At 43.8% G+C, this 21,061-nt stretch overlaps 1 protein-coding gene across 1 annotated transcript; it reads right to left on the reverse strand.

Annotated features, from left to right (window-relative positions):
- Positions 1-467: 467 nt before the first annotated feature.
- Positions 468-20,184, reverse strand: LOC134396022 (tripartite motif-containing protein 10-like). The gene is made up of 8 exons (XM_063122346.1): positions 20,045-20,184; positions 16,142-16,725; positions 11,988-12,083; positions 10,179-10,409; positions 8,583-8,605; positions 5,891-6,006; positions 5,225-5,257; positions 468-3,923 (listed from the first exon to the last, which is right to left on the reverse strand). The coding sequence occupies exons 2-8, from the start codon at positions 16,547-16,549 to the stop codon at positions 3,406-3,408; spliced, it is 1,425 nt and encodes a 474-aa protein (XP_062978416.1). The 5' UTR covers positions 16,550-16,725; positions 20,045-20,184; the 3' UTR covers positions 468-3,405.
- Positions 20,185-21,061: the final 877 nt, after the last annotated feature.

Below are 21,061 nucleotides of genomic sequence, written 5' to 3' on the forward strand. Positions count from 1 at the left end.
TATACAGTTCTGGTCACCACACCTAAAAAGGAACAAGTGCAGAAAAAGGCAACTAAAATGATGAAGGGAATGCAGCATCTCCCCTATGAGGGAAGGTAACATCAACTGGGATTGTTTAGCTTGGAAAAAAGGAGGCTAAAGGGAGACATGATAGAGGTGTGTTGAATGTGGATAGGGAGACATGTTTCTCCCTCTCTCAAAATACTAGAACTAGAGATGTAAAATTGCCGGAAATTTTGAAGCCATGGAAAAAAACATCCCCCCCCCCCCGGTTTTTTTCGGGGGGCAACAGATTTTTTTTTTGAAAAATTGAATTTAATGCAATATTAGCACTTTTTACAGATTGAAAGTCACTTCGTTACTTTAGGAACATAAAATGTAATTATGTCCAAGTTGTTTTGGCATAAAATTATTACATTTGGTATATTAAAAGTACAGTGTATTCAAACAATTATTACAAATTTAATTTTTTTTTCATGTTTTTTTTTTTTTTAATGGTAACAAATGGAGCTACACGCTCCTGAACAGTTAGGAACCTCTTTGGTTTTGCCAGTTTATGAGCAGGCAAAAAAATAATTTAAAAACCGACAACAGACGAAACCACCAACATTAGTAACAAAGAAAATTATTTATGTCTCCGCTAGTCCTCCAGTGTCAGGACATAAAGCACACATTCCCATAAAAAGAACAGGGAAAAAGTGGGAGACCAACATTCAATGAATATGTATGAAATTTAATCACACTCATTTTCTGACCTATAGCTATCACTATTAGTTTCCGTCTCTGCTCCCATCATCCCTAACCACTGGTTATGCTGGCTAAGGTGGATGAGAATTCTAGCCTCAAGCCTCTGGAAGACCACAAGTTACCCAATGCCTGCCCTAAGCCCATCCCAATAAGGCAGGCCAGAAGGATATAATGGTTGATGATATAAGAAGGTCCTGAGAGGTCCAGAAGAATTAACATGGTTACTTTTTCCCAACCCCATATCTATCTCCTGGTGCAGGTCAAGGCAGTTTTTGTTCCACAGGCAGCCCAGAAACCAGAACAGAACAGATCTTCAAAAAGCCCAGTTCCATCTAAGAAAACCTGGAGCTGATTGGCCACTAAACTCAAGGAGTTTATCTTACAAGGCATATTTGAGATCGGATCGTAGTGGTTTTAACAGGATGGTCAAGAGCTGGTTTCTTCACACAACTGTCCAAAGTGAACGTATCCATAGGGAACAGACTAGACAAACACCCCCTCTCCCAGCTTGGTGCTCTGCAGATGTTTTGGACCTCCAAGTCCCATCAGCCCCTGCCAGCATGGCCAATGGGCAGGAATTCTGGGAGTTGTAGTCCAAAAAATCTGAAGGGCACCAGATTAGGGAAGGCTGATCAGGTAATAGTGTAATCGACCAATTCCATACAATTTCCCTCTATAAGTCTTCTCTGACAGGAGGAGATCCAACTCTTTTTTTCCCAAGTAGGAGTGGGCCGCTTAAATTGGGTGGGGGGGACAGATGACCCGGAGTTTCCGCTAGGAAATGAATGCCTTCTACACAACTTTTTTAAAAATTATTTAATATACTTCCTGGTCATCTTTCAGAGCAGAAGCCTTCCAAGGTAGTATACCATAATAAAACACATAACAAGAACCAGTATGGTTTTAAAAAGCAGTAACACAACAGAAACTAGTACCCTGATGAACTCTGGCAGTTTTTGCAAGCCAGAATGGGTAAGGACTGAAAGAGCAAATAGTCGGCCTCAGTCCTCCAAGCCGTTTGCCCACGTCGTCAGAACGCACAAGCCAAAAATGTATCCCTAATCTTACCAAATGGCACATGATGTTGTTTGGACTTTATACTGTTAGTTTTACCCTACCCTGTGCCTGTTTACCCTACCCTGTGCCTGTTTGCATTCTCTTCCCCTCCTTATTGTTTTACCATGATTTAATTAGAATGTAAGCCTATGCGGCAGGGTCTTGCTATTTACTGTTTTACTCTGTTCAGCACCATGTACATTGATGGTGCTATATAAATAAATAATAAAATAAATAAATAAATAATAATAACCCCATTCATTTCAGTTTTTGTCAAAACAGTGGCATCCAAAAGAACCCGGGGTCATCCCATGAAGCTGATTGGTGGGATACAGTGCATAGTTAAATTATAGAACTCACTATCACAGGATGTAGGGATGGCCTCCAATTTGAATGGCTTTAAAAAGGGGTTGGATAAATTTCTGGAGGAGAAGGCTATCAATGGCTACCAGCCTTGATGGTTATGTGCAACCTCCAGTATCTGAGGCAGTAAGCCTGTGTGCACCAGTTGCTGGGGAACATGGGTGGGAGGGCGTTGTCACACCGTGTGCTGCTTGTGGTTCCCTGGCTGACCTCTGGTTAGCCACTATGTGAACAGAATGCTGGACTAGATGGACCCTTGTGTTAGCATATTTGTCTAATGTTAGCATAAGTGTCTCCATTTCTAAAAGGAAACTGTGAAATACACCAAGCAAAATGTCATGATGTCCTGTATGAGAATGTCTCCTTGCGTGCATCCTTCTTATCTAAACATAAACAAGAGCTCTGGCTCCAGTTTTATTCCAAGTGCTCTGCTGTGTCAAAAGTTAACTTCTGTAACTTACTGTCAGGCCAAAAGTATTGTTTACAGAACTGTTCAGCATAATTAGCTATGCCCCAGTGTTATGTTCTGATTGGTTTATGCTGCAACAGGGCCCTGCCCCTTGAAAGCTCAAATACTGTACTGTATTCCCTATGTCTTTTGTCTGATTGCTCCCTTTGAAGAGACCAGGCCTTGATTACTAATCAATAAAGCGCTTTTGAACCCTCTGTCGCTGGAATGGTGGAGTCGTGCTTAAGGGCTGTTTGGATTTCGTCCTTGGGTGAAAAGAACATTGATCTAACACTTGTTCTGATCCACTATGGCACTTATGTTCTTAAAATGTCTAGCAAATTGCTCACTTTGGCCTTTTGGGGGTTTGAGTGCCCTATTGGAGGAGGTGCGCATGCTGCTCTACCTGCCCCACACCTTGTCCCACTTGGGAGAAGTCACAGGGCAAGGGAAGCTACCTCTGTTCCAGTCCCCTTGTTATCTACCATCTGTGATCAGGCATAACAAGGGTATTCCCCTGTGCTGCTTGCCCTCCACTGGGAAGGAGCAGCAGCATGCAGGGGAGTCCCCTTGTTATCTCCAATCACTGATCAGAGATAACAAGTAGCCTCCAGGCCAGGGGTGGGGCTTATGGGGTGGGGTGAGGGCGGGGCCTGCAGAGAGAGTTCCAGGCTCAGCAGGCCAGAGGTCACCCACCCAAAAGTTCATGGAGGGAAGCTGGAAACGTCAGGACTGAAGAAGTGCTGTTGACTGGTTGCTAAGGCCTCATGGCTAGGTTTTAGACCTGTGTCTCAGGAGCAGAGTCTGAGATAGGCTGTGCCCCACACCCAAATGAGGGGGTGAAGTTTTTCTCCATAGAACAAGGCCGAGCAGAACTCAAAGAGCAGCTCAGCTGTGTCAGCGTCAAAAAATGCCACCCGCCCACCAAGGTAGTTCAATGACACACAGATCCTCTTCAGCTCTCTGTCTGGCGAAAGTCGAAGGCGTTCCGGGTAATCGAGGGCCCAGTACTGGCTGTCCCATTTCCCCACGGCCCAGAACCCTTCTGTGGGGCCAAAGGTAAAATGGCCTTTTCTCGCCACGGAGCTCCTGGCCACCCCAACGGCCCATTTCTCTTGATTTCCCACAAGGACCTCCCAGTAATGTCTTCCGGAGTTAAATCCCTTGCATCCCAGGACACATTGCCAGTGATCAAATCGTGAAAAGTCTTCAGGCAGGACTTGAGGACTGTCCCCGACTCTCACACTTTTTCGATCGTGAGACAGGATGAGTTTGGTGTGAGCAGTGTTTTCATCCAGGATCACACACTCTGCAGAAGGAGGAAAGAGTTTGAAAAATTCATTGAGCCATAAATGGGCTATTTTTGCTGGTAAGAGAGCGCCGCAAGTTTGAGTCAGAAGATCGGACTATTTTATGTACCAACTGTGCAAAAGACAATGTGTAGGGTCACCATATGGAAAGGAGGACAGGGCTCCTGTATCTTTAACAGTTGTACAGAAAAGGGAATTTCAGCAGGTGTCATTTGTATTCATGCAGCACCAAATTCCCTCTTTGTCACAACAGTTAAAGCTGCAGGAGCCCTGCCCTCTTTTGTATCTGCCCGGTCACTGAGGTCATCCGAGGGCCTGCTCTCGGTGGTTCTACATAGATCCATCCTCCGATTGGAATCCACCAGGGGAAGAGCCTTCAGTGTGGTGGCGCCCCTCCTGTGGAATTCCCTGCCTCTGCAGGTCAGCCAGGCGCCAACCTTGTACTCCTTTCGGCGACTCCTGAAAACATCTTTATTCCAAGAAGCCTTTCTCTAACATGCAGCCTTGGATTACTGTTATTTCTTCTTTTAAATTTTGTTTTAACTGTTTTTATTTTCATTTTACCTTGTACACCGCTCCGAAATTTTTCAATGGGGAGCGGTATATAAATATTCTAAATAAATAATAATAATAATAATAATAAATAAGAGGGCAGGGCTCCTGCATCTTTGACTGTTAAGCCCTGTCCTCCTTTTCATATGGTCACCCTAATAATGTGTGAAGGATTGCCACAGGTCCGAATTAAGCCATGGGGTGGCCCTAAGCCATATCAAGATCCAGAGGTCCCATACTATAAAAACAAAGAGAAAAAAGTATACTACATTATAATTGGACAGGTAATGAAAAGGTACAGCTCAGCGTTGGAGAGTGGTCTCATTTTACCTTTCTATTGCTTGGTCAGCTTAAGAATTGCTCTAAATTCCTAGTACAGAATTTATTTATTTATTGCATTTTTATTCTGCCCAATAGCCAAAGCTCTCTGAGCGGTTCTAACATGGCTTTTTAACAAAGCCTTTGAAGGTTAAATTCACCAAGCTTGCACATTGTTTTGTTTTAATTGTTTTACTGCTTTTAAATTCTATACTGGTTTTAGCTTGTTTAATGGTTTCATTTGTTTTTAGCTGTGTATATTTATTGTTTTGTATTGTATAATTTTATCTGTTTGCTGCCCTGAGAATCCTAGTGGTATAGGGTGGAATACAAATGTTTAAATAAATAAATCCAGTGAAATGCTATCCAGCAGCATAGAAGACCCCAACCTTCCTTGTAATTACACCCTTCGCTTGTCCCCAAAATTTACCTTTCTGCAGTTGATATCCACATGCCCAAGTTTCTGTGGAAGGAAAAGTAATAAAGATTAAGCATCACAGCATTGGGTTAGCAAAGAAGTCTCGGTTTCTGTATTTGTAGTCGTCATTGCCTTTATTTCTACTGGGGGGCAACTTGTGGCCTTCCAGACACTGTTGGATTACTGTGGGCTTCTCTATACAAGGTTTTTATTGTGTGCTCATTGGTGTCTCACAATTTGTGTGGGTTCTTTACTTGATGTCATCAACCTCCAGGGCTCTTCCCGTGCTTTCTGGCCATTATAGCAGCTTTTTTCTCAATGGGGAAAATGTGGTAAGAGATTTTATTTTGCTCCGAATTCTGGTGAATTTCCAGAATCTCGCTATATCAAAGCTATAGCAACAGGCCAACTTGTGGCTGTATAATGAAACACAGAAGCTGCTCATAAAGAAAACCCCTGAAAAAAAACAGGTGCAAAGGAGCCAATCTAAATCCCACCTGGAATCCGCAAACAGAAGACCCGATAAGAGTGCAGGATTTTAGCCTCGTGAAGAGAAGCCCCAAGCCTGATCAGCCCTAGCCAGCAGAGCCAATGGTGAAGGATAATGGGAGTTGCAGTCCAGCAACATAGGGTGGGGTTGCATACCCCTGCACTATACTTGCAGTTTGTCTACTTTACCTTTAAATTCCTTCACGGCACCTTCCAGAAAAGGATTTATATCACAGAATTCTGCAATCTTCCGCTTTGTCGCAGGAGGAAATGCCACAGGATTCTCACGCTTCTCCTTCTTATATCTGAAGTTGAAAGGCTATTGTATTATTATATATTTTAGATACTTTGATGCTACATTCTCTGGAACGTATTAAGGCACTTACCCCTGGTTGGCCCCGCTTCCGAGGAAGGAGGATTGGAGAAGGTAGGGGAATGGTGTCTGAATCATAACACTGCAACATGCTCGCCCCTGCTGGGGCTCCTTTTGGGCTCCAAATGCTTTGGATTGGCTCTGCCCTTATCACCCAAAATCTATAAATTATGCAGACATGCACATTCTTTCCCATTTATTCTGCGTCTCACCTCAGAACATCTAGTTGGGGCTAAACTACACACCGTGTTAAATATGTAGCATGCGGATTATTTTCAGCATTTTGTTTACCTTAGTGTAAATGTGTTGGGCCCAGATCTGGATCAGGACCACATGCACGGGTAGGGGAGGTTCAAACCTTTGCACCCAGCCACTTTCCTCCTCAAATCCACGCCCCCCCCACCTGCAAAACTAAACAAAGTCAAGCAAAACTCACTCCCCCCCCCCCACTGGCACCATTGGGGATGAGTAGGATTCATTATTATTATTATTATTATTATTATTATTATTATTATTATTTATATAGCACCATCAATGTACATGGTGCTGTACAGATTATACACAGTAAATAGCAAGACCCTGCCGCATAGGCTTACAATCTAATAAAGTTATAGTAAACAATAAGGAGGGAAAGAGAATGCAAACAGGCACAGGGAAGTGTAAACAGGCACTGGGTAGGGTGAAGCTAACAGTATAGAGTCAGAACAAACTCAATATTTAAAAGCTATAGGGAAAAGAATTTATTTATTTATTTATTTCATTTTTATACCGCCCATTAGCCAAAGCTCTCTGGGCAGTGCACAATTAAAAACCATAAAATACAAGATGTATAAATTTAAACATTAAAAAGTTTAAAAGGCAATATAAAACCAGCTACATTGAAGACCAGGGAAAGCTTGTGTAAAAAGGTATGTTTTCAGGAGGCGTTTGAAAGATGTTATGTTTTCTACCTCCCGAAACTACACGAGGGAGGGTCCTCCAAAGGGTGGGTGCTGCCACTGAGAAGGCCCCCCACCGAGGTTCTTCACGGAAGAATTTACTTATTTAAGTAAACCGCCCAGAGAGCTTCGGCTATGGGGCGATATATAAATGCTAATAATAATAATAATAATAATAATAATAATAATAATAATAATAATTTATTTAATTACATTTATATACCGCCCCATAGCCAAAGCTCTCTGGGCAGTTTACAAAAAGTTTGAATGATACACACACCCCTTACCAGGACTGGCCTAACACTTTTTGCTGCCTGAGGTAGAGTAGCAAATGGTGCCTTCCACACAGCCAATTAAAAAGGCATAGCATTCAAAGCCAGTCAACTTATTTTGGTACATGAGGCAAAACCTCCCCAAAACAACTTTCCTCCTCCCGGGCAGTGAAAATGCAACACAGTAAAAACAAAAACCTTTTCATGACACCCAAAATCTGTTGCCTGAGGTGACTGCCTCACTTTGCCTCATGATAGGGTTGGCCGTACTGGCCCTTGTTTTGATTAATGGTACCCAAAGGCAATGAAACAAAAATTTACATTTGTGGATTTCTTATAGGGATTCCTTGAGGGGGATTCTAATGCACAGGAAATGGAGAAGCTGGAGACATTTTGTGCTCTTGGTACGACACACAACTGATACCAGGCCATTTCCATGGAGGGTTGTCCTGGGATACCTGAAGAGAAATCACCACCATGTGCTCTACAGACCACTAAAGAGAAATCTCAGGCCACTAAAGAGAAATCTCAGAGAAATTTTCGGGAACTTTCTTTTTCCCTGCGAAAGAGGCATTTTTTCTGCCTCTTTTGCAGGGAATGGGGAAATTCTGAGAATTTTCTCCTTGGGTTTCCACATACCTTTTTTTAAGTGTAACTGGTTGCTGAGGGGGCTTCTTCCTATTTTTTAGTTTTTCAAAAAACACCCCCCTTCCCTTGGCATTTGGAGGAGCCCAGCAGTTCTTCGCGAATGCCTATTGGAGATCATGTGACCTTACCCTCTCCAATAAGCACTCAGGAAGAACTTTTGGGCTCCTGAAAATGCACGCGCGAGGGGGGGGGGTGTTTTGAAAAAAATAAAGACAGAAAAAAGACCCCTCAACAACTGGCTACATTTAAAATGGTATGTGGAAACCCTGTCTCCTCCCCAAAGAGTAAATTCTTAACTCTCCCAGCCTCTTTTGCCCGAGTTTTCGTTTCCCCCCCCCCAAAATGCTGAAAATGGAATGGTCGAAATTTTTTGACCAGCACTAATGGAGACAGGCACATGCAGATCAGAAATGCCATCTTGAGACATGTGTTACCTTTCTGGAGCATATATTCAAGACGTGATGGAGAGGCAACCAAAACTCACCAGACTAACTGTCTACTATCCTGCTGATCCATGTGGGAAGAAATGAGATAGCCTGAGGCAATGTTGAATGGATCCCCAAAGGCCATGAGGCCCTGGATAGGAGAAGGTGAAGGAACTGGAGGAAAATCCCGCCAAGTATAAAAGGGAATGAGTGAGATCCACTTACCTTTGTAAGGTACCTTTAATATCCTAGAGTGGGAGGAGAGAGAAGAGAGAGCTCATTCAGTGCCTAGTCCAGATTAGGGTGAAGTGCTACGACCCTGGATGGAGATACAACTATGGAACACTTTATAGCAGGGCTGAGGAATGTGTGCCCCCGACTGCCCAGATGCTGTTGGACTACAATTCCCACAACCCCTCACTATTGACTATGCTAATTTGGGTTGATGGGAGCTGCAGTTCAATGACATCAGGAGGGCCACATATTCCCCACCCTCTTTACAGTTGCTGGTGTAAGAGGCCACTAGAGAAGGAAGGAGGGGGTAGAGAAGGAAGCTGTCCCCAAATGAAAACTTAAGATCATAAGAAGAGCTGTGTTGGATCAGAAGAGGGATCCATCTCACCCAGTGTTCTGTTCAAAGTGACCAACCAGCAACCCAAAAGCAGAACATGAGTGCAACAGCACTCTCCTGCCCACGTTCCCCAGTAACTGGTGTACATAGGCTTACTGTTTCTGATACTGGAGGTAGCATATGGCCATCAGGACTAGTAGTCATTGATAGCCTTCTCCTCCAGGAATTTATCCACCCACCCCCTTTTAAAGCCACCTTTCATGATGGATCTAAAGGTAATACATGGGTTTACTAGGTGGTCTGCCCTCCAATCACTGACCAGATGAGGACCTGCTTAGCTTCAGTAAGGTGGCTGCCTCATGGGCCTTCAGACCATGACATGTGCCACTATTTAATCACAAATGTCTTGGAGTGCCATTATGTTGTAGACCTGATTTATTTATTTTTAAGGGAGGCTCGGGGCCGATGTCAGCAGTGGATCCTGGCAGATGCCCTGGGATACCTGGTGCTGAAGTTGGCCCTGACCGGAGCACCTAGCAAGTTTGGCCAACCTCCTCTCCTATCTGTGTAGACTACATTATGTGAATATGATAGGGGTGTACAAAATTACGCACGGTGTGAAGAAATTACACATGATACAGACATTTTTCTCCCTCTCTCATAATGCCAGAACCCATCCCATGAAGCTGATTGGTGGGAGATTCAAGACTGATAAAAGGAGGGACTTTTTCTCACAGCACTGTAGTTAAACTATGGAATTCACTACCACAAGATGTAGTAATGGTCACCGGCTTGGAAGGCTATGTGGCTCCCCCTCTCGGCCCCAATAGTCAAATGTGATTCTCAGCGAAGGGGCAGGTTTTTCGGTGCTCCTGTGCCCTCACTGCCAAGTCCCCCAAAAGCAGCCTCTGAGTGGGTTAGCTCACTGCTACTCAAAGTTAAGGAAACCTTTCCTTTAAAATGGTGGCCACAGCTTTGGCTCTCCTGCTGCCCCAGCACTTCTTTTTCCCAGTGAGTCAAGAGGAGGAGGGCCTGCCATTTGTAGGGGTCATTTAAGGGCCCTCCCCAGAATGCGGGGGCTCAAGATCTGCACCCTCTAGTCCAGTCCCGGTGGCACCACTGGCGCCAACCATGACTTCCATCCCTCTTGAATGCTCCAAGTGCCAGTACATGGCGTAAGAAGGAAAAACGAAAGAGGCGCACAAAGGTTCAGAGTGACCCCACACCCAGCCTGTTCATGCCTGACTTACCTCCAGGAGTTTACTTGCCACCTGCTGACACTTTTCCTCAATCTCCTGGATGAGACTATCCAGAGAAGAGAGTTCCTCAGAGCATCGGGCCGTGTGCTCGTCCCTGTTCCTTACAATCTCCTTCTCCATCTCTTGAATCTGGGCCATCAGAAGGTTCTCTTCTGTTTCCAGGAACCGGCGTAGCTCCCTTAATGTAGCTGCTGCCTTTTGCTTCTCTGTTTTTGTTTGGTTCTAGTAAAAGCAGATGGATAGGGGTGGGATAGGGAATAGGTCAGGAACAGTGTCAGTCAGAGGAGCGTTGGGAGCTTATGTTCTGAGAATTGTACAGGAAGGGCATTCAGTTTAAGGGACAAACGAGACAGGACACCATTCATGCCACTAGGGGGGCACCTATATGCGGAGAAAGCCCTGAGGTGGCTGCAGATCTGCGCTGTGCCAGTTATACGACACAGACGCAGCTTCGCAATCACCGCGGGACTTTCCTGCGTAGCTGAGGATTGAAAAAGTCGGGAACGTACCCCGACTTTTTTCAATCGGAGCAACGTCAGTATGACTCTTCCGCCATCTGATGTCGCTTTGGGGCCAATCTAGGGATGGTCCCTGGTGGAAGGTGACCAGTGATTGGTTGCCTTTCACCAGGAAGAGGGGGGTGGGTGCCTCCAGAATTCTGATGGCTGCTGGAAACCCCGCACCACCCCGGAAGAGGAAAACTGTGGGGTTTCAGAGGGAAGTGGTGGCAACCCAGCGCCGTGAAGACAGCTCCTAGAAATCAAGCGAATGGATTTTATTTCTTTTAAAAGAAAACAGCAAGTGTGAAGGCCCCAATCTAGTTTGAGCCTGTTATTTGCCCTGGAAGAGAAGTTTCCATTGTTGCAAATAGGACTTTTTCTTCCAAAGTGAAGACCAAATACAAGGGGTCTGATCCCATTTACTCTTTAAAAGCTGTTCGCTCATTTTCTCCAATCCAAATTGAATACTGCCATTCAAGGTAGCTTGCAAAAGCTGAATAAAAATACGCTAAACCATCAATGATGAAGAGCCAACAGAGACACGTTAGACACCCACCTCAAGCAATTCCTTTTGTCCTTGTTGAGAGACTGAGTCAATCATTCTGGGGAAACCTTGCCCTAGCTTTCTAGGGGAGTCTTGGGATAAATATGGTAAAGAACATGAAGCGGATAATCCCAACCATATGTATCAGGCCTGAATTGTTTTGCAGATTAATCATGGTTTGTCTTCCCTATTTCTGGTTTGTTTCTCTCCCACCTACTTTGCCAGCCTTCTGAATGGTTTCATTTTCAGCCAGCGCTTTCTGGATGCCTGAAGTCAAGAATAAACCACCATTCTGGGTTCAGACATCACAACAAGCCATGGTTTAAACAAGCCAAACTTATAAGTCAACAACAAACTATGGCTTCTATTCATTGTTTATAGCTGGGTTCAAACACAACAACAAGCCAGATTTTAACAAACCACACCATGGCTTAGTGAGAAACAGGCCTGTGTGTCAAGTTCAGAGGGGAAGAAATTGTATCATGCCCCCAATGGCACTGTTAATTCCTGTGTGAATGGTGTCACGTCCAGTTTGGGCCCAAGTTCTGATGTTTCACAGAGATCACAACAATCGGTAATGAAAGAGATTCCAGTATATTTGTAAGAACCCAGCCTCAGAAGATGCTCTGATTAATGGTTTACTGTTAATTAGGCAATTCCAAATGAACGCATTCTTAAGGGTAAGGACAATTCAAGAATCCCAGTTCTTTAGCATTTGATACTCACTGTTTCTATATGTTTAGTTATGACACTTACAAGCAAGTCTTGACTTTTCTTTTCTGCATTTGAAATGGACACTGATATTTCTTCTCTTTGTTCCTTCAGAAGTTGCAGGCAGTCGGAAATCCGACCCTGAAGGAAGCACACAGGATCAAGGGTAATTACTTTTGAAGAGCTTAAAGTGTATACAAAAGACAACCTGCTGCAACAAAATGTTGCAGTGCATTTCACCCTCCCATATCCAAGAAGAATGCTCCTGTTCAGGGTTGTAGTCAGGAACAGGAAAAAGCCTTGTACTGCTGCTCAGGGCTCAGCAGGAAGGGAAAGGGGAAAAGATTTTTTTTTCCTCTACCCTCCTGAAACTTTTTCTCACCATGCCATCAAACTTTAAAATGTTCAAGATTGTGAACCTCAGTGCTTTTTTGCTATAATGATATATTTGTTTCTGGAAGTGGGGAAAGATTTCTGCTCAATGGGAAAAAGAAATCACATCCTTTTTCCTTCCCACCCAGGGCGGGGCAGGGGGAGGGGCGCAGTTGGCATGAACCTATGATTTTGAGGGGGCCTACTCCAAGTCCCCCTGGGCAAAGTTGCTTGATTTTTCTGTTGTTGATGATGAATTTGCCTACAGAAAAGCACGTAAAGCATTTCTCAATGTGAAGAAGTGAAGAAGCCATCTGTCAGGGATGCTTTAGGGTGGATTCCTGCATTGAGCAGGGGGTCGGACTCAATGGTCTTATAGGCCCCTTCCAACTCCACTGTTCTATGATTCTATGTCTTATATACATCTTGGATAAAAGTGCTTGCCATTACCTTTTTTAAAATAAATCGTTCTAGTTCATATGTATTTAGAACTGATTAAAAATACTTAATGAGCAGTTTGAAAGGGGGCCTACATTTCCCATCTGGCCCAGGCCTACTACCAGCTTTGCCCAGCCCTGTTCCCACCCCCAAAAACCTTCCTAAAGAACATAGGGAATAGAATTTTAACTTCATGGCACACATCCCTACAACCCTAATGCCCCCTCCAGGATTGCTGAATATTAGAACTGGAGGGCTAAACTGCACTCGATATCATAGAATCATAGAATAGCAGAGTTGGAAGGGGCCTACAAAGCCATCGAGTCCAACCCAGTGATTTAACATGTAGCAGATCCTAATTTTGATTATCTTGGTGTAATTCCATGAAGCCCAGATGCAGACCAGGCTAACTGCATGGGGGCGGGGTTAATTTTAACTTTGCTGGTTTAAATTTGTATTTCTGCACTGCTGCTGATTTTATCCTGGCTGTGCTTTTATATTGTATTTTATACTATGGTTTTATACTGTTGTTTTATACTTTGAATGGTTTTAATTTTTGCGAACCGCTCAGAGAGCTTCGGCTATTGGGCGGTATAGAAATGCAATAAACAAATAAATAAATTACTGGCCATGTCTGCACATAACACTAAACCATGATTTAGAGCTATGCTGACAAGGTGGAATGTACCCGAACAAAGTGCCCGACTTGTAACTCCTGTTTTAGAAGCAAGTCTCAATGTCCCTCTGCCACTCAGACCACAAAGACGCCTTATTTTTATTTTCCATTTTGCTAGAACAGATTTGAGCAAGTACTCAATCAAGTAAGAAAAGAAAGTGGCACAGCAGAATCCCTTCAGCAAGTTGCTAACTGCAGTGTTTGTGCATGTAGTACAACATTCATTCCAGGAGATAAGGTGCTTCAGGAAGCAATCCATCAAGGGGTTGTCAAGAGCCATGCAGAGAGAGACAGAGAGGCAGAAACGGGAGCACGAAATGCTTTCTTTTACATTTTTTGTAAAGGAAATATTTAGAAGGCAAAAATAAAAAAAATAAATTAAAAAATATCAAGAGAAGCAAAACACAGGAAAGGAAGCGAGGGCACTTTAGAGGAATTGCTGTGCAGGTTATGAAATGACTCTGCAACTGGAAATGTAAAATCAAGTGCAGGTGGACAAGAACTTGCTTACGGTAAACTATATTTGCTATTGTTAACACTATGTGCCGTTGTTTTATTGTTTCAGTGAGATGACTCACTTTTTTTTGTAAACTGCCCAAAGAGCTTTGGCTATGGGGCGGTATATAAATGCAATAAATAAATAAATAAATAAATGACTCGTGTTTTCCATTGTCATTTTTTAAGGGTTTCTCCACGGAGGCTTTTTGTCCAGCAATTTTACTGGGGCTTCTGCTTCCCGGATTCTTAGTGGGATTAAGATCAGCTTTTTACATGAGCTTCCCTTTCCCTCCTCGCTTGATGGTGGTGTTGCTATACAGTGAAACTTCCTCTTTTCATGGACATTTTCAGAAAGACTGAAAGTTAATCTTTTTATTAACTAGGGTGACCATATGAAAAGGAGGACAGGGCTATTGTATCTTTAACAGTTATATTGAAAAGGGAATTTCAGCAGGTGTCATTTGTATATATGGAGAACCTGCTGAAATTTCCTCTTCATCACAACAGTTAAAGCTGCAGGTGCCCTGCCCTCTTTTAAATCCAGTCACTCTAGTATAGCTCCTGCAGCTTTAACTGTTGTGATGAAGAGGGAATTTCACCAGGTTCTCCATAAATACAAATGACACCTGCTGAAATTCCCTTTTCTATGCAACTGTTAAAGATACAGGAGCCCTGTCCTCCTTTTCATATGGTCACCCTATATTAACTCACTATTTCTGTTTCAAATTAAGCTGTGGAAATGCTCAGAAAACATGAGAGAGGTGCTGGAGGTTGGTGACGTCATGTAAAGAACCTGCAAACTTATGTGAGTAACCAATCTCAATCGCAGGATAAAAGCCCCAGGTGGAGAAGCCTTCATTGCTAACCTTTCTGGAAGCTATTTTAGGGCTGAAATGTTTGTATGTAAATAAAACAAAATAAGAAGCACAAGCCCTGGAATAAAAGATAGCACACTCTCTCCACTCCCCACCACGAAACAGTGCTATAATGCTGCAAAATTAAAATGCTATAATGACATGATTAAGTAACTGATAAAAATGCCGCCCACTGCAAATAGTACAGTTAATAACCTGGTTCGTACAACATGTATTATTTAATCCCAATAAACTATGGTGTGTGCCATGGCCATTTTGATTGCACAACCCTCAATGTTGTATCATCTGATTCTCGTCACTCTGGGTTATTCAAGGGTTAGACAATCTTTTCTTTACAACACAGCTCTAATCTGAATATCTTGGGCTATTAAGAACACTCCATTGTCCAGCCTAAAACTATGACCAGCTATTGCATTAGGCCAAGGGTGCTCAAGCTGCACTCCCCCAAGGCCTTTAATGCAGCCCCCATGGGAGCTAGGGACCTCCTCACCTGCTGCGGATGCATTACCTCCCACCTATTTCCTTGCAGCTTGGGTTCTTCACTCCAATCATTCCCAGAGATCCTTGTTCAGATTGTGTGTGCATGTGCTTTTCAACTTACCGTCAATTGCAGCCTTCAGAGCTGAAAATGCAGCAGCTTGGCTGTTGTCCGGAGCTGCCCCTTTTCAGCATGCAACTCCTTGGCTAAAGGAACAGCACCGGCTGCCTATTCGCTACAGAACTAGGTTTAAGATTCTGTACACTGCCCTGAGATCTTATTGATATAGGGCGGGATATAAATGTTTTAAATAAATAAATAATAAATAGTACTAGTGTGCAAAGCCCTAAACAACTTGGGACTAGGATACCTGGTAGAGCACCTTCTCCCTTACCAACCTGCCTGGTCCCTTAGCTCATCAGAGGGCATGTTCCAGATGTTTCCACATGGACCTATGGTCCAATTGGAGTCCACCAGGAGAAAAGCCTTCACTGTGGTGGCCCCCTTCCTATGGCATTCCCTGGTTTTGGAGATCAGGCAGGCGGCCAACGTTGCATTGCTTCCTGCATCTCCTGAAAAACTTTTCTTTTAAAAATGTAATTTTTAGTATGGTGTTTTTATTCTATTTGATGTTCACTGCTCTGAAATCTTTGCATTGGGAGCGGCATATAAATATTGTAAATTAATAAATAAAAGGTTGTGTACCCCTGCCTTAGGCTAAGAACAACCCGCAGTGATAGTCCTATGTATACAAATCCGATAGCAAAACCCAATGCACAAGTTCCCTGCCATTTTAGGACGAATGTTCATACTCTACTGAAAATGATCTTAAAACTCCAATGCCAGATTGCAAATTACTTACCTTATATTCTTGAGAAGCCTCCTCCACGGTGACTACAGTGTGTGTTCTGTGCTCAGGGGTGCACCGACAAACCAAACACACCAATTCTTCCTCCTCTTTGCAAAACAACTGGAGTTTTTTCTTATGCTTCGCACACAGAGTCTCCTTTCCTGGATTTAGTAGCAGCATAATTTTTTCTATTAAGTTTCGCAGCTGCCAGTTCGGCCGGAGGTTTTCCCTCGGGATCGGAACTCTGCAAAGAGGGCACTCCAAGTCCCCGATTTGGTCCCATGCCTCGCGGTAGCACGTTATGCAGTTCCGACAGAAGTTGTGCCCACAGTCCAGTGTCACCGGGTCCATCAAATAGCTCATGCAGATGGGGCACTTGGCTTCCTCTTCTACATCCGTGCGTGCTGGGGCTGAGGCCATGGCAGGCGGAGTCTTTGGGGGATCTACACTATTGCTTTTAAAGCGCTTTAAAGCACTTTGAAAACGTTTTGAAAACTGTATATGCAGTGTGTCCTGGGCCCCAACACTTGTCAAAACTGTTATAAAGCGCTTTAAAGCGGTAGTGTAGATCCCCCCTTTGTCATCACCTTTTGTCCCTGGTGGAAGAGGTAATAAGGTAGGGTGACCATATGAAAAGGAGGACAGGGCTCCTGTATCTTTAACAGTTGTATTGAAAAGGGAATTTCAGCAGGTGTCATTTGTATATATGGAGAACCTGCTGAAATTTCCTCTTCATCACCACAGTTAAAGCTGCAGGTGCCCTGCCCTCTTTTAAATCTGGTCACAGTATAGCTGCAGTATAGCTCCTGCAGCTTTAACTGTGGTGATGAAGAGGAAATTTCACCAGGTGCGATATGCATACAAATGACACCTGCTGAAATTCCCTTTTCTATGCAACTGTCAAAGATACAGGAGCCCTGTCCTTTTCATATGGTCACCCTAAATTAGGGATATCCACCTGTATATATGCCCACCCCATTTCCCCCTCCCTGTTACTGAGATCTCGGGAACCCTGGAGTGGATGGCGTGGAGGTAAAAGCCTCTCCAATACCCCAGTGATTGCCACCAAGGCCAGATCTACACCAAGCAGGATACAACACTCTGAAAGCAGTTTGTAAGCAGTATATGGAGTGTGTCATGGGCCCCAACAGTTGTCAATGACCAGGTGCTGCATGCATACAAATGACACCTGCTGAAATTCCCTTTTCTATACAACTGTTAAAGATATAGGAGCCCAGTCCTCCTTTTCATATGGTCACCCAAGATCCTGCCCAGGATGATGTTTTCTCTGCCTCTATTAGCAGCAGGAAAACAGTAGTCTTAGAAGTAAGGGGAAAGTGCTTTTTCCATGCAAAGAAAAGTTGATCGAGTCCTGCTGGTTTGGGGGGCTGCACAGGGAGAGATCAAGAGCTGTAGGTTGTGCTTTACTGTCATAGGATAGGAATGGGAGTAAAGAATTAGGAAATTCCATTTTAATAGGGACTAGCTGCTTCATGCTTCCTTCAGCTGGGCCAAGTGCTTATTTTGTAAGATATTGAGTTGGATCCAGATTTAGTCATGCTTAAAGTAGACCCATTAAAATCAGTGGGACAAGTTAATGACTAACTCAAGTCCCATTGATTTCAACGGGTCTCCTTGAAGCATGACTAAGTCCGGATCCAACCACTGATGGAGTAATTATGATTCCTAAAATTCTTTACAGAGGTGCCTATAGTGGTTTAGGGTGCAATCCTATGCATGGTCAGACAGAAAAAACAACTCCCAGCATGCTCCAGCCAGCCAGGTACAAGGTGTCAAAGGAGGAAGAATTCAAATTTCTCTAACTTACAAACAAAGCAAAACCTTCCTTATTTTTCCTCCAAAGTAGAGTGACCATGTGAAATGGAGGACAGGGCTCCTGTATCTTTAATAGTTGTATAGAAAAGGGAATTTCAGCAGGTGTCATTTATATGCATGGTGAAATTCCCTCTTCACAACAGTTAAAGCTGCAGGAGCTATAGTAGAGTGACAAGATAAAAGAAGGCAGAGCTCCTGCAGCTTTTATTGTTGTGATCTTTTCTATACTATTATTATTATTATTATTAATTTATATAGCACCATCAATGTACATGGTGCTGTACAGAGTAAAACAGTAAATAGCAAGACCCTTGCTATTTACAACTGTTAAAGACACAGTTGTTAAAGACACAACTGTTAAAGATACAACTGTTAAAGACACAGGAGCCCTGTCCTCCTTTTCATATGGCCACCCTACTCCAAAGCCCATTACCTCCCAAGTACAACTGGGCCTTTCATAAAATGGCTGCCATGGTGGACATGACTGGTCACAAGGCTATCTATAAAGATGGTGCCCAAGGGCAACGTTTCACTTTGCAGCATGCGTGTTTGTTTGTTCTTTAATTAAAGAACTAAAATAAAAGTGAGGAGCATGGAGCCACATGGGCACCAAGAACCCTGCGTTAGAATGTTTGCCCACCCTGATTTAAAAAGCAAAGCAAAACTCTGAGCATGCACAGATTTCCATTTTAAGCTCACTTAAACCACAGCACCATCATAACTGCAAGATTAAAATGGAGTTTGTTCCTGCTGCTCTGATATATTCATCATGGCTATTCTCTAAATGGTTGTTTGCCCCCACTCTCTGCAGGGTCCCTGGGCTGTGACCCCAAGGTCTAACCCTAGGCACATCACTGGGAGTGGTGATGGTGGATTGGAAGACCATTAAGGCTGCAGTGCTAGACACATTTACCTGGGAGTAAGTCCCATTCAGTTTAATGGGATTTATTTTGAGTAAACACGCTTTGGTTTGCACTACACTATCTAACTACAGCACTGTAAAGCAGTTCAAATACATTACAGCATGATCAGAAACGAGAGGAAGTAACTGCCAGACAACTTAACATTATTAGGGTCTATCGAAATGTCACCAAATCACGAGGAAGCTTTTGAGTTTTCCAGCACTCTTCATCTGGCTGGATGTTAAACAAAGCTGGGGAAGTCACAAAACTCTGCATTTGGTCAGTCTTAAGATGGCTTCGTGTATTGTTTTTAATGCGCAGACGTCTGCAACAGGCCCAAGAAAATGTTTTAAGCCTGGCAAAGGATCCCCTGAGCTGAAGGCGTGTATGGCAAAAAGAGTTTTTGGAGGGATGTGTGTGAAAGGCACCCCTTTTGCCACCGTACCTTGCAGTGCTTGGCTCTTTTGAAAAACAGTTTTACTTCCTGCCCGACTGGAAAAAAATCCCCCTCTCCCCTTGGCAATGCTAGATTTGCTGCCTTCTCCTGTTTTATTGCTTGTACTTTATTATCTCTATGTATTGGCTATGCGGCCTAGAGAACCTGGGTCGGTGGGCAGTTTAAAAGTGCAATAAATCCATAAATAGTTCAACAGAGCCACTTCCACACATTGAACGCCAAACGAAAGAGGGCGAGCAAATAGGCATGGGGGCCACCTTCTCCATGCACTGCTCGTGTGCTGCTGATTCTAAAGCCATCCGAAAAAATATCTTTATTAGGCCACCTCAAACTATCCCCTTCCTCCCCAAATTTCAAGACCCAACTCATTTCGGTGTGGGGATTTTTTTTCGATTTGGCCTAATAAAACTACGACGCTATATGGATTTTGGAGGCTTCTTCTGTCTGTCCACTTTTGGAAACAGGAAGCGCCTTCGGCCTGAACCAGCAGAACAACGCCTACGGTTCTGTAAAGGTGCAATACTACACGTGTTTAGACAGAGAAAAGTCCTACAACGTGCTGGCTGGGGAATGCTGGGATTTGTACGCCCCCTCCCCGGTCTAAACATGTACCCTACAGTTGTTTGCCGCGGCACACATCTCTCCTTCCCTCTATTATTACTAATATTATTATTATTGATAAATCTAAGCGCCCTATTGGGGCTTCTTGTTTCTAATTACCTGTTCCGTTGTCGGATCTGGCAGGAAAGCTGACCGGATTAATTCCAAACTATTTTTCTAGGGCTGTTTGTTGCCGACTGCTCTTTAGTAAAAGTTCGCTGCGGCTGCAAAGCGGCGGCCGCCCTTCGAAACGGGAGAGGGAAAAGTCCCCGCTTCTCGTAAACTGCTGGGAAACGGAATCGAAAGTGGATCCGTGCGGCTCCTCCTCCCCCGCACCCACGCCACTTCCACCCGGCTTGCAAAGTGCACTTGCAGACTCATCCGGACTCCTCAGAGCAATGTTTGCTCGGTCGTCTCCATTAAGCAGACTGGATTTCAGCGGACTCGATCCAGACAACGAAACAGGGCATCCCCACTTCAGTGGCTCAGGCTGGTTTACACGTTGCATCTCTTGCGTGTTTACGCGGAGGTAATCCGCCCGGAGTTCGGTGGAGCTTCCTCCCAACAGTGCTAGCTGGGGAGAGATCTACATTACTGCTTTAAAGCGCTTTATAACAGTTTTGACAACTGTTGGGGCCCAGGACACACTGCATATACAGGTTTCAAAACGTTTTCAAAGTGCTTTAAAGGCAGTCGTAGAAAACGCCTGATTTTGCCTGACACAAGAAGGTCCAAGATGCAGGCAGTGAGGAATTTCCCAGCCTGCCCATCTTGTGCGGGAAGCAGCTTCCTTGACAGAGGTCAGGGAGAGTGGAAAGGCAATGAGCCTATATACAGAGAAGAAAAAGGAGAAGGCTGTGGTTTAGAAACAACAACAGTATAATAAGAGTGACAACACTCAAACCACAAACACATCAAAACAACTTTCATAGATGAATAATTCAAAAGCTTTACAAATGTACAAAGAACAGGCACATCAACAATATTTCTAGGATGTTCTAGGTGTGAACATTCTTTGTACATTTGTAAAGCTTTTGAATTATTCATCTATGAAAGTTGTTTTGATGTTTTTGTGGTTTGAGTGTTATCACTCTAATTATACTGTTAATGAGCCTATATACGCCAGTTGTTGGGGAA

The sequence above is a fragment of the Elgaria multicarinata genome, chromosome 3 (genome assembly GCF_023053635.1).
Source record: "Elgaria multicarinata webbii isolate HBS135686 ecotype San Diego chromosome 3, rElgMul1.1.pri, whole genome shotgun sequence".
Lineage (NCBI taxonomy): Eukaryota > Metazoa > Chordata > Lepidosauria > Squamata > Anguidae > Elgaria > Elgaria multicarinata.

Excerpts from the sequence above, each read along its gene's own strand:
- LOC134396022 (XM_063122346.1), bottom strand. The coding sequence starts at position 16,549 with ATGGCCTCAGCCCCAGCACGCACGGATGTAGAAGAGGAAGCCAAGTGC. Across the intron at positions 6,007-8,582 it reads ATTAAAGGTACCTTACAAAG|ATATAAGAAGGAGAAGCGTG; the intron begins GTAAGTGGATCT and ends TTTCAACTTCAG. Across the intron at positions 3,924-5,224 it reads TGGATATCAACTGCAGAAAG|AGTGTGTGATCCTGGATGAA; the intron begins GTAAATTTTGGG and ends CTCCTTCTGCAG.